Source organism: Callorhinchus milii, unplaced genomic scaffold (genome assembly GCF_018977255.1).
Source record: "Callorhinchus milii isolate IMCB2004 unplaced genomic scaffold, IMCB_Cmil_1.0 Scaffold2, whole genome shotgun sequence".
Lineage (NCBI taxonomy): Eukaryota > Metazoa > Chordata > Chondrichthyes > Chimaeriformes > Callorhinchidae > Callorhinchus > Callorhinchus milii.
Genome location: NW_024704743.1, coordinates 24,935,192 through 24,947,861, shown reverse-complemented (window position 1 = coordinate 24,947,861; position 12,670 = coordinate 24,935,192). Strand labels below are relative to the sequence as shown.

At 41.9% G+C, this 12,670-nt stretch overlaps 2 protein-coding genes across 4 annotated transcripts in view; one reads left to right on the top strand and one right to left on the bottom strand.

Annotated features, from left to right (window-relative positions):
* sh3bp5b (SH3-domain binding protein 5b (BTK-associated)) overlaps window positions 1-6,080 on the top strand; it is a 47,023-nt gene extending 40,943 nt beyond the window's left edge. For all 3 annotated transcript variants that reach the window (XM_007889673.2, XM_007889671.2, XM_007889670.2), the window contains 2 exons: window positions 2,897-3,139; window positions 4,438-6,080. In XM_007889673.2, coding sequence (XP_007887864.1) covers window positions 2,897-3,139; window positions 4,438-4,616 — 422 coding nt within the window. In that variant the 3' untranslated portion in view covers window positions 4,617-6,080. The remainder of the gene's footprint in view (window positions 1-2,896; window positions 3,140-4,437) is intronic.
* A 1,723-nt stretch (window positions 6,081-7,803) lies between these two features.
* capn7 (calpain 7) overlaps window positions 7,804-12,670 on the bottom strand; it is a 40,952-nt gene continuing 36,085 nt past the window's right edge. The window contains exon 21 of the mRNA XM_007889674.2: window positions 7,804-9,370. Coding sequence (XP_007887865.1) covers window positions 9,226-9,370 — 145 coding nt within the window. The 3' untranslated portion in view covers window positions 7,804-9,225. The remainder of the gene's footprint in view (window positions 9,371-12,670) is intronic.

Genomic DNA, 12,670 nt, shown 5'->3' with positions numbered 1-12,670 from the left:
GGTATGTTTTGGGGGGAATGCAGAGGACATGTGTCAAGTTCATCTAATCTGATGCGTGTCCTCCTTTAGAGCAACTGAAGGAATTGTAATAAGGAAATATTCTATTCCAGCCATGACATTTTTTAAAGAAAAAAATCACAGTAACATGTGTTATGTTTTTTGTGTTACCCTGGTTTAGTTAGGAGCACTCTTTCCTCTGAGTCAGAAAGTTCAAGCCCTACATCAGGATTTGGACTCATATAGTCTGAGCTAACATTCCAGTGCAGTGCTGGGGGTATACTCTGAGTCGAATTCATGAACTGAGGCCTAGGCCTCATAATGTGGCATTTGGGAGTTAATTTGTTGTTGTTTGCTTAAGTTAATGATCTCTGCATTTGATTCACTGCCTGACACTTCAATGCAGTGCTGCATTGTTGGGAGACTAGGATGAGATGTTAAACTGTGGCCCTGTTTGTTCAGGTGGATGTTAAAGATCCCATGGTCCTATTCGCAAAGGGATGGGAGTTTCTCCTGGTGTCCATGCCAACAATCCCCCAAATAAAAATTGGTCACTCACTTCATGTTTGTGGGATATTGCTGTGCAGAAATTGGCTGCCGATTTCACCCACAAAACAGTCACTGCACTTCACAGTATATCCAGTGAAGTGCTTTGGGATGTCCTGACGTGAAAGGCGCTATACTGAATGTAGGATTAGTATCAGTATTATTATTATTATTATTGTGAAATCCTTCCCTTTTTCTCTCTTCCTTTATATGCCATGCAAGCCACAAACTGCCTGCTGGCTGAGAGGAATTTTGAAATCTAACGTGCAAGCTTTGATAATGAGGAAGAACACTTGTTTGTGGGAAAGTCAAGGGAAGTAGTGAAGCTTAATTGAAACGATGGTCAAACAGCATCTGAGAATTCTGCACACATCTGTAATGTGTAGATCTGAAAATCTCAGTATGTTCTCAGGGCAAAAACATGTTTTATATGAAACAAAATCTGACATGGCTATGCAACAAAGGCCACTTTTATCATCACTCGACACAGAGTGCTGTCTGGAAATGCTATTAATCATCTGGACGTTTTAGCTCATAGCAGGATACACGCTGATGTCTTGTGGGCTGATTCTAGCTGATCACAGAACATAGCTTGTGTGAACCTAAGGATTGTGGTGAGACCATTGCCATTTGCAAGTTCAAATAGTCGCCTCTCAGGGCTTAGTCTCTGAGTTAATGTCCTAACTTACATTGAATTCTAACTCACATTATGATAGGATAGTGTCCCCTGAATAACAACAACAAGATTACATTTGTATAGCGCCTTTCACATTGGGAGGACATCCCAAGGTGCTGGACAGTGTACAGCTTTTCAGACCCGAGCTGGGGTCAGGAAGGGAGGAGTGGGGAAGGGGGGTGACCGATGGTATGGTCGAAAAGGAGGGTTTTGAGGCGGAACTTGAAGGAGGCTAAGGAGGGGGCGAGGCGGAGTGATTGGGGATGGAATTCCAGAGGTAAATAAGTTCAAAAAGGCCTCATAAATGATCCTGGCTAAATTGGAATCCGAGATGGTACCTCCGAGGCTTTTCAGCGGTTTCAAGTGCTACAATAACAAAATTACATTTGTATAGTGCCTTTCAGGTCGGGAGGATGTCCCAAGGCGCTGGACTGTTAGTGTTTGGACCCGAGCTGGGGGTTGGGATTGGGAAGGGTGGAGAGCAGGGGAGGAAGCAGAGTGATTGAAAGAACGGTTGAAGAGGAGGGTCTTGAGATGGGCCTTGAAGGAGGCAAGGGAGGGGGAAGGCGGAGGGACTGCGGAATGGAGTTCCAGAGGGAGGGGTCAGAGGGGCAGAAGGCCTGCCTGCCAATGGTGGGGCGGGCAAGGCGGGGGACATGAAGCAGACTGGAGCTCGCTAAACGGAGGGAGCGAGCAGGATGGTACGGGGTTAGGAGGTCGCAGAGGTAGGGGCAGCAAGGCCATGGAGGGCTTTGAAGGTGAGGACCAGGATCTTGAACTGTGTGATGGGAAGCCAGTGGAGTCGGGCGAGAATGGGGGTGAGAGGGTCAAGGAGCCTGGTGTGGGAGAGGAAACTGGCTGCATAGTTCTGGATGATCTGAAGCCTGTCAGGGGAAGAGTTGGGGAGGCGACAAGCAGGGAGTTTGCGTAGTCAAGCCTGGATGTTATGAATGCGTATATGAGGGCTTTGGCAGCCTGCGGTGTGAGACAGTGGTGGAGCCGGGCAACGTTGCGGAGGTGGGGAAAGGCAGAGCGGGTCATGGTGCAGATGTGGGGTAGAAAGGATAGTTGAGGGTCAAACAAGACCCCAAGGTTCCAGACTGGTTTAGTAAGGTGGAGCGTGCAGCCATGGATGGTGATGCTGTCAGCAACTGAGTTGTGGAGAAACAACTGACGGGAGCCAGTCAGGAGAGTCTCGGTCCTATCACTGCTTAGAGGAATTTCAAACCACATTCCACAAATAAGAAACTAAATGTGTTTAATACTGTAATTTTGATCCAGTAAAACAGGAATGAGCTCATTTAGCTACTTCTGTCCTTTTATTACATAAATATTGCACCATTCAGATAAAATGGCATATCTTTTACTTCGCTGCCTTTTCTCTATTTTCCTTAATTCCTATACTTCTCAGCTACGTACCTATCCCGTTTAAACATCCCAATTGATTCTCCAACTTCTGCTTTTGGGGCTAATGTTTTTCACAATCCATAAAATTCAAGCATTTTAGAAAGCAGTTCTTTCAGTAACTTACTCCTGATTAGAAATGTAATTTGACTTTCGAATGAATGAAGTTCTCCAATTTAATAAGGCTGAAGAACATTTGGCCATTGATTTTGTAATGAATTTAAGCCAATTACTATTAAGTGTGTGCAATGATGTCTCTTAATTCATTTGCAGTGACATCTGAAGTGTTTGAGGATGATAACTGCAGCAGCAACATCTCTGAAGAGGATTCAGAGACCCAATCTGAGTCCAGCTTGAGTTCCTGCTCAACCAGTCCTGTGGATGTGCCCAGCTCTTATCCTCCAGTAACGCTGCAGAGTCCCGAGTCTCTCTCTGACTTCACACTAAGCTCCACTGCTCTGGGACCCCGTAGTGAATGTAGTGGCGCATCGTCTCCTGAATGTGATGTTGAACGAGGTGAGGGACACTGCCAATTAATTCAGAACAGTAACACTGAAGTCTATATGAAGCAGTTTCACATTCGTTCATAGATTGTAACAATAACAACCCTTGCATTTCATATAGTACCATCACATTGGGAGGACTTATCACAGGATTTCACTTTAAAGTATTGTGACTAGTGTAGTGTGTTAGGGAGAAACAACCTGTTTGAAAGGACACTGCTGTTATTCACCTTGGTGGATGGCGGGTGGGGGGGGTGGGGGAGTAAGCAGGGTCTCCTTGGAGCTGACCTGGCTCCAAGGTGACATGTTTGGCAGCAGAATGTCGGAATTCAGTCAGACTTCTGTGGCGGTCTCAGTAGTCCAGTTCCTGAGCCAGGCAGGTCCGCAATACTCCAGGGCACTGCTGATGACAGCACCGGCAACCTGGCTCATCATTGGGGGAGAATCATCCCACTCATCTGTTTACCCTGCAAGCTAAAGCCTAACAGTTAGGGTGGTCCTAGCTGGACAAGCAGCGGGAAAGCTTGCCAAACAGTGCTATCAAAGGCAAGCTATGCGGTTTTAGCTGGTTAGACTCCAGCAGTACCCCAACCCAAACTCTGGGGTCCCCAAACTTTGGCTCTTGCCAACCTGCAACTAATACTTTCCGGAATTAGGTAAGCGGGATGTGTCCCTCCAGGGAGAGAGTGCACATTAATAATAATAATAATCCTTGCATTTGATATACCGCTTTTCACGTCAGGAGGACGTCCCAATGCGCTTCACAGAACACACTGTAAAGTGAATTGACTGTATATTTGTGGGCGAACGCGGCAGCCAATTGCGCACAGCAATGTCCCACAAACAGTCGTAGATTGAAAATGACCAATTTAATTATTGTTTGGGGTTTTTGGAGGGATTATTATTAGGCGTGTGGAGTAAGGAAACTTGCCCAAGGTTTCGCCCTGACCTGCCTGGAATTGAACTCAGGTCTCTCGCTTGCAAAGCGAGTGCTCTAACCACTGAGCTACAGGACTCCACGATGATGGGTTTCCGCATGTCAAGACACCCGGCTGACCAAAAAAAAAGCGCAGTTTCTCTGACAATACATCAGAGAGATGAAAAAGGTTTTAAAAGTAACCACTGATGTTGAGAGAGAAGGAAGATTGAACAGTGATCCCCACTATAACATTCTGTAATCTGTTGTTATTTGTTGGTGAACAATCCCATTGAATCAGCCATTGAAGTGTTGTCATTGACAAACAGGTTAAAGCTGTCCTATAAGAGCCTCCCTTCAGAATAATGTGATCATTTAATTTAATCTTTACACAGGGGACCGAGCAGAAGGCGCTGAGAATGAAATAAAGGACAAACAGATTAAAAAAAAGACCATTGAAGAAACAACTCTACAAATTAAAATAACACAACTTTCGGTAAAACGTGGGGAGTCCAAGGAAAAGAAAATTGCAAAAATGGAAGTCCACGGATTGGCTCAGTCACCAGCATGTTAAATGTTGGGAATACAAAGCTTGCCCTAAATATGCCGAGGAACTTACTTTGTTGATCCGAAGATACTGGTTTGGCCTTTTTGGTTAGAGTGTAAATCACTAGAAAGTTTCCAGAAAAGCCGAAGTGGTCTTTGTAATACCAGGAAAAAAGCTACATGAGCAGTTTGGGATTGCTGACGGGAACTTTTGTTTTGAAAGTATAAAATCTGCAATGGAACATTAACCATGTTTATACTTATCAGTCTGCTTTCAGACTATAATGAAAGTACTTGTAGCCAATTAGTATTGCTAAACTCGAGGTGAACTGTCTCTCTTTCATTCCATGAGCGAAGATCTATTTAAAGTGCACAAGTAGAGTTCAGCAGAGATCTTTGTGCTGCTTCACATTGTGTTGGTTATGTGCACCACTGTGTTGAGAACAATACTGTATATGCTTTTGACATTGCCAACTTCCCAGTGGGTTGGGGCTGCAGTCTTCATTAAGAATTTGGATCAATGTTGATGACAGTCTTTAATTTTGGTTCCCACTGAAAAAAGACCTTGACGATATTTCCATTCTTCCAATCATCTGCAAGAACTTCCAAATATAAAAGAGCAAACAACGGACCCAGCAGAAGCACTTCATTTCCTGTGTGTAACTTTGTATGCTATCCTTAGTAGCTTACACTGATGAGTAGCTAACCTAGTACCAAGCTCTCGGGTCTGTGACTTAAATCATTCGTCTGAATTTTTCTTGTGTAGAACAGAAGCTGAAGGTGACTACCCAGATTGAAGAAATTGGGTGGTTGCTTATGATATTTCTGCCTTTTTAATCCGTTGAGCTAGATTTTTTGGCCAGTCATATATCTGTATTACTACAGGCATTTACAGATCTTTACTGCTGTGTATCATGCATTTTGTTTGTGCGAACAGGTCAGCTGCCTTGAGCAAGGATTGCAATGAGATGTAATCAAATTGGAAAACCTTTTGTCAGTATTGCTACAATAACTTATTACAGTAGAGACTCAAACCTGTTGTGCCAATGCTACTTTTACATATTTCATGTGTATAAAGTAGCCAGTCGTAGCCTGCATGCCTTATTTTGTGTTTTAGGATAGTTCTGTAATATGTATGTGTAGCACTTAGAAATTTAAGCTAGTATTTTATATACGTTTTGGTATTACAAAACAATTTATGTATGGTGCTTTGACTATTTTTTATGTACTGTAATTTCCAAACCAAGCTTGTATGTCTGAATATTCTGAATACAGATGCAGCTCACCACGGTTCTTGTGTTTTTATATACATGTAGAAAAATTGAAGAAATGCTGCAAAGGCCAGAATGATATTGTGATTCATCAACAGCAGTGTTTTATAATCCTTGAGTTTGATAATGTCACAAGATTGACGAGGATGAAGAAGATGCTTTAACCCATCTGCTCTCATCCTTCCAGAATACCCACCCATCCCCCCAGCACCATCAATCACAGCATCAAGATACAAGTCCAGTGTCCTGGCCTCAACTATCCTTCCTGGCAACATGTTCCAGTTGGTAATTAACCTCTGCATAAAGAGATAGGAGGATGCCTCAATGTATTTCACAGGATTTATTGTAAAATTTAGTGACTGAATTCTGTAGCAAATGCGGTAGCCAATTTACTAGCCATGTGGTGAATGATCAATTTTATATGGGGGAATTGTTGTCCAGATTAGCAGGCAAAACAACCTTCTCTTTCAAGGAGTATCAGGGAATCTTCTATGTCCCCTGAACAGGCAGACAGGACTTTTATTTAATATCTCATCCAAATGGTGACCCCCCCACGCAACAATGCAGCACTTGCTAATGGAAAGTTCAAAGTCCTGACATGGATGTTGAATCCATAACCTTCTGACTCAGCAGTGAAAGCTACCAACTGAGCAAGGATTGTAATTGGTTTAAAAGCTCGAACGCTAACCCAAATTGTCGAAGTACAACTTCAGCTGAATTGCAGATAAACAAGGTTTTGTTGTAGATGAGTAAGGCCAACAAGATTTTGTTGACCGTAACTTACCATTGATTAAGCACATCATGATTAAGTACTTGTGTTTGGCTTATTCAGAAGCAATACAAATGTCCCCTAGGCATAAGGGACTCTGTGTAGAAGAGGATCCAGATCAATACTCTGAAGATTTTGTGAGTGCTGATACCAGGATTCTGTAATAAAAATAAAACTTGCTGCGAATGCACAGCTTGATGATCAGCAGGGATCTGATAAGGGTCCTTTTTGAAATCCAAATTGTGGGCAAACTACAAATCGAATAAGTACGATCTAATCAATAATCTGCACGGCGCATGAGTAATTTAATGCAGCCGGTAAGTGTGCATGTGGTACCTCGTCATTGGAGCCGGTAAGTGTGCATGTGACGAGTCAAGGCTACGTTTCCTGATTTCAGTGCATCTTACCCGTTGGAGCATGCCCACTTACCAGCAAGCATTGAATCGCAGGAAATGGAAGTTCTTTTGCGCATCAGGCAATGGTTCAAGACTATGTTTCCCGCGATTCATTGCAGCTGGCCGGTAAGTGCACATGGTTGTGGAGTCCTGTAGCTCAGTGGTTAGAGCACTCGCTTTGCAAGTGAGAGACCTGAGTTCAATTCCAGGCAGGTCAGGGCGAAACCTTGGGCAAGTTTCCTTACTCCACACAGAGCCTAATAATAATCCCTCCAAAAAAACAAAATAATAATAAATTGGTCATTTTCAATCTACGACTGTTTGTGGGACATTGCTGTGCGCAATTGGCTGCCGCGTTCGCCCACAAATATACAGTCAATTCACTTTACAGTGTGTTCTGTGAAGCGCTTTGGGACGTCCTCCCGACGTGAAAAGCGCTATATCAAATGCAAGGATTATTATTATTATTATTATTGTAAGGGTCTCAGTAGAAACACTAACCTATTTTTCTCTTCCACAGGCTGATACCCCTACTGAGCATATCAAGCATTCTGCTATTTATTGCAGATTACTGTTTTTCTAAATTTCAGGATTACACCATTAATCTTTAGAACTTTTAAAAAATGAATCTTTAGTTGTCTTAAATCTTTACACAGCTTGTGATGAGACAATATATAAACTTATTTTACAAAGTAACAGATTTGAGAAACAAATTATTTTTTTTTGTACCAAGAGTATGCATTTGTGTATTTTAAACAGTTGAGTATGGATACATTCCCCTTCATAGAAAAGACTGAATTCAGGATTTATTAGAAAAAATATATACATTGTTTTTGTGGTGAATGGAAGTTTGGGAACCAGACAGGTAGCCTGCAATTGTCTTTTCTGTAATTCTGCACATTCTACTAATTCTTCCCATATTTCACAAGTTGTATTGACTTGCATTTGATCAGAATAGTATCAAAACTCTGAAATAGGAGGTAGAAGTCGATACCAGCTGTCCGATAAACACTCTCAGCTTTGCCTGTCAGATTCGCTACAGTACAGTATGTGGCAGGAACAGCAAGGCAAGTTTTCACCCACGTAATATTTTTAGCTTCTTGATCATGAAATATGTGCTGGACATGCAAACAATAGTCATGCAGAGAGAACACAAGTTTAACAGCACAACATAGTGTCACCAATTATTAAATATCATTAATGAAATACATTTTTTCTTCACTTCATTCTTTATCAAATACTACTTTAGTTGTGACCCACATCCCAGAACAGTTCAAAACATCCTGTTTTGATCTATACCAATCCAATACTAATAAATTATAAATTTTAAGTTAAAATTTTCATTTAAATGCATAATTTGTTTTCAATCCTGTTAAGGTATCAGAAATTCATAAAAATAAACAATCTTTAATAGAAATACATTTGGCCAAATTCAGAATATAACCACTATGCCAGTAGTGAACTTTCTTTTATATAAAGTAGATACATTTTACAAGCCTGATTTTACCAATTACAAATACCAATTAGTCTTTGGTTTAAAATATAAACTGCACATTTTTCTCCATGTGTTGCAAAGTGATTCCAATAGGTAAGAATGCGGGTTAGATTTCAGGCAAACTACAGCTTAAAAGCCTGGGGGGTGGGGGAGGGAGACAAACCTTTCAATCATTCAGTCAACATATATTGCGCAGAATGCTGACTGCAATCTGAACATGCACCAAGAAAATCCAGTTAACGTACTGAGCTTGGACAAGAAAATACAATACATATTACATCAATGTAATAGTGGGTACAGACACATGAATATAATTCCCGGAGCCCCCATTCCATCCATCACTTTTTTTAAAAAAATGAATTAAAGCAGGAATGCCTACTGCTTTTTAGAAAGATTTATACAATCCTTTTTTAAGTACATCAGAAATGTAAACCAAAGCTGTGTTTTCTTGCTAGTGCATTAACATTGCTGCTGATAGAAGAAAGCTCTTTTCCTATAGGAAGGAACAGGTTGGAAGAAATCAATTTCAATGATAAGCAAAAGATTTTCATTATCCCCCAAATTTCTATACAGAAACTTCTAATAAATCGTGCCAGAGCTAATGTTACCTTTAAAACGCATACACATCATTCCTATTAACTGGCATACACAGGATTCTTCAATTCTCTCCTGAGACAGAAAAAAATGCTAATTAAGAGTTCCTTAGCTCATTTCAACTGAGTAATCCTGAGTGGAATTGTGCTGTGAAAGTCTAAGAAGAAGGGGCCTTCTTGATTAGGAAGGAAGGTTGTGGGGATGATATTGTAAACTCCTGCAGGGACATTGTCAACTTCCAAGTAGCAAAATCCACACCTGTAAAAGAACAAGTGCACATTTCAGCAGCTTCAAACATCACCAGGTCATATCCTAAACCCATTATCATAGCACATTCAAACAATTTGCACAAAACCATAGCAGGGATTAGTATTGATGGCTTCACTGGAGGAGCAAACACCAACATTAAAGCAATGCGTCAAATGGTGTATTGTATTTTACAATAATAGTTAGAGGAATCACATGATAAATACCTTTATTCAGTGATTTTTTTTTAGAGAGGTCATCTATTTTAAAATTGAGGCATTCAACCTTTTGGATACTGAGGAGACTAAAGCCAGGTTGAAAATACAATATGATTTCCAAGTATGAAATAAGATGCATTTGTTAAAATGAAACTGTAGAGCAGGTGATTTTCTGAAACAATCAGCAAAACATTCCTTGCATTTGCAATTCTCAAACAGGTTACTAAAAATTAAGCGTTTAGTAGAACTGGTTACATTATGCTGAGATGCATTGCCCACCGGAAGCTCGCAGGGAGTACCTTATACCTACCATTTAGTGAGGGCTCAAACCTGCGCTTGTTGGATGTTGAACGATCAACTAGTGACTATCCTCCTCAAGGGAGGGTGGGTAAGCAAGGTCTCCTTGGAGCTGAACTGGCTCCAAGATCACATGCCCAACAATGAAATGTCTGAATCGAGCCAGGCCTCTGTGGTGGTCTCGGTAGTCCAGTTCCTGACCCAAGCTGGTCTGCAGTATTGCTGATGACAGCACAGCCAGCCTGGCTCATTTGGCAGGACCTGGGAGGGCAGACCAGTCACTGGGGGGCAGGGAATCATCCCACTCAGCTCCTGTTAACCCTGCAAACCAAAGCTCTAATGGGTAGGATGGTCCTAGCTGGACAAACAGCAGGAACTCTTGCCAGACAGTGATATCAAAGGCAAGCTATGCCATTTTAGCTGGTTAGATTCCACCAGTACCCATTCCACACTCTGGGGTCTCCAAATCTTGGGTCTTGCTAACCTGCACCTAATACTTTGTGGAATTAGGTAAGCGGGATGTGTCCCTCCAGGGAGAGAGTTCGCATCCCATTCCAACAATCTATCTCTGGGATTTCCATGTGTAGGTGGGATGCATGGAAATACTCTTAAGCAGGTGATGGGTTTCCACATGTGTCAGACACACAGCTGACCAAAAAAAAACTGAAAATCCTAAATGCAAACTCCAAGCAAGCATAATTGGCACAGGTTAAAAATGCCTCTGGATGTTTACTGCAGGAAATTCGCCTTGCAAGAATTCTGACAAAAGATCTTATCGGAGCTCATTCTGTAGCACCTGTGTGATCCAGATTTGGCCGATACAAGGCACAAGTGATGTTTCTGTATTTCAAATGGTTTGATTGATGATTTGGGTTAGAAATCATTTGTCATACAGCAAACATTTCAGTTTATGAACATTTACTCCCAAGATTAATTTAGGGCAAAATGAATAATTCATGTAGACATGTGTAAATTGACCTTTGTGAATTATGTCAGCCTGGTTCAGTCAGTAGAACTCTTGCCTTAGTGCTGAATGTTGCGAGTTCAAGCCCTGTGTTGTGACTCGAAACTCAAATTTATAGTGACATTCTGAAACAATGCTGGGGGTGCGCTGCATGATGGAGACGTCGTACTTTGGAGACCGAGGCCCTACCTGCCTGTTCAATGGACGTTAAAGCCCTCCATGACCTCGCTGCCCCCTACCTCTGCGACTTCCTAACCCCCGACCATCCTGCTGCTCCCTTCGCTCAGAGGACTCACGCCTGCTTCACATCCCCCACCTCGCCCAACCCACCATCGGTGGGTGGGCCTTCTGCCACTCTGCCCCCGCCATCTGAAACTCGATCCCGCAGTCCCTCCACCTCACCCCCTCCCTTGCCTCCTTCAAGACCCATCTCAAGCCCCTCCTCTTCGACCGGCCTTTCGATCACCCTGCTTCCCTCCCTGCCCTCCACTCTCCCCAATCCTGACCCCCAGCTCGGGTCCGAAACCCTGACTGTTCAGCGCCTTGGAACGTCCTCCTGATGTGAAAGGCGTTATACAAATGTAATTTTGTGGCTGTTATTGTAAACACCCAGTTAGACTATTTGAAAAGAGAAGGGAGTTTTCCTGTCGTCATGGCCAACAATTACCAAACAAAAAACAGACTCCATGGCAGTTTTTCCGAACATTGTTGTGTGCAAAATGGCTACTATATTCGTCCACAAAACACGCAGTCACTATACTTTACTGTATATCTAGTGAAGTGCTTAAAAGAGTCATCCTCCCAATGTGAAAGGCACTAAATCAAATGTAAGGATTATTTTATAATTAAACATCATTGTATTCACCATTAATCATATCACTCAGTTACTGGAAGGAACTATATTATAGAATAAATGAATAGAATTTATAATTGCTTATGGCAGCAATGAAAGACTAGTTTTGGGTTATGCACATATTTCAATCTGCATCTAATTTTATTCTTCATGTTTGGCTAACTAACTTCACTCTGAAAAGCAGCAAACTTAGATCCGCTCGTTCTAAATTTACTGAATTTTATCATTGGTTATTTATTCCCAATTAAGGTTACTGAATGGAGTAGTAATTTGGACATCACTTGGAGTTGAAGTTGAAGTTGGACTGAAGTTGGACATGAAGAAGTCAGACTGCTCCTGTCAGTGGGGGGGGGAAGAGAAACCTTAAAATACTTAAAGCAATACTCATAAAATATTAAAATTTAAACAAAAAATGTATTTAGTTTTTCCCTTTCCCCTCCTGAAAGTGCCAACTTATCTCGTTATACAATTTCACTGGTTCTGAAAACCCATTTTGTATCTTGCCTCAGAGACCACACTTCACAAGGGATCCGATACAGTGGCTTAGGATGCAGGTTAAATTTAGGAATTTTTGTATCAAAGAGCAATTAGGCAGTTGTGCTGGAGGCACATCCACTGTGGTAGTGCCATAGTTTTAATCCCATTTGTAATTTTTTTATGGAAGTACATATGAAGTGGAATCCAGTTACAACACGCTTCGTTTTAATGCAGACTTCACTCATAAGGCTTCCCTGCTCTCTAAAATATGACCAATCTCCAGGTCGTCAAGTCCCCTGCCTCCGACATTACTTCCTGAGCACAGTGCATTGGCAGGACCTGACCTCATAACCTAACCTAGGTTACGTTACACATAGCGAAACTGGTTGCTTTCTGCGTGCAGTACGCAGCAAATGACATTGGCAGCCATCTGATTGTTCATTTTTTAGGGTAGAAAGCTGTCCAGCTTTTTGCGATTTTATGGTTCAACTACTGCATTATAA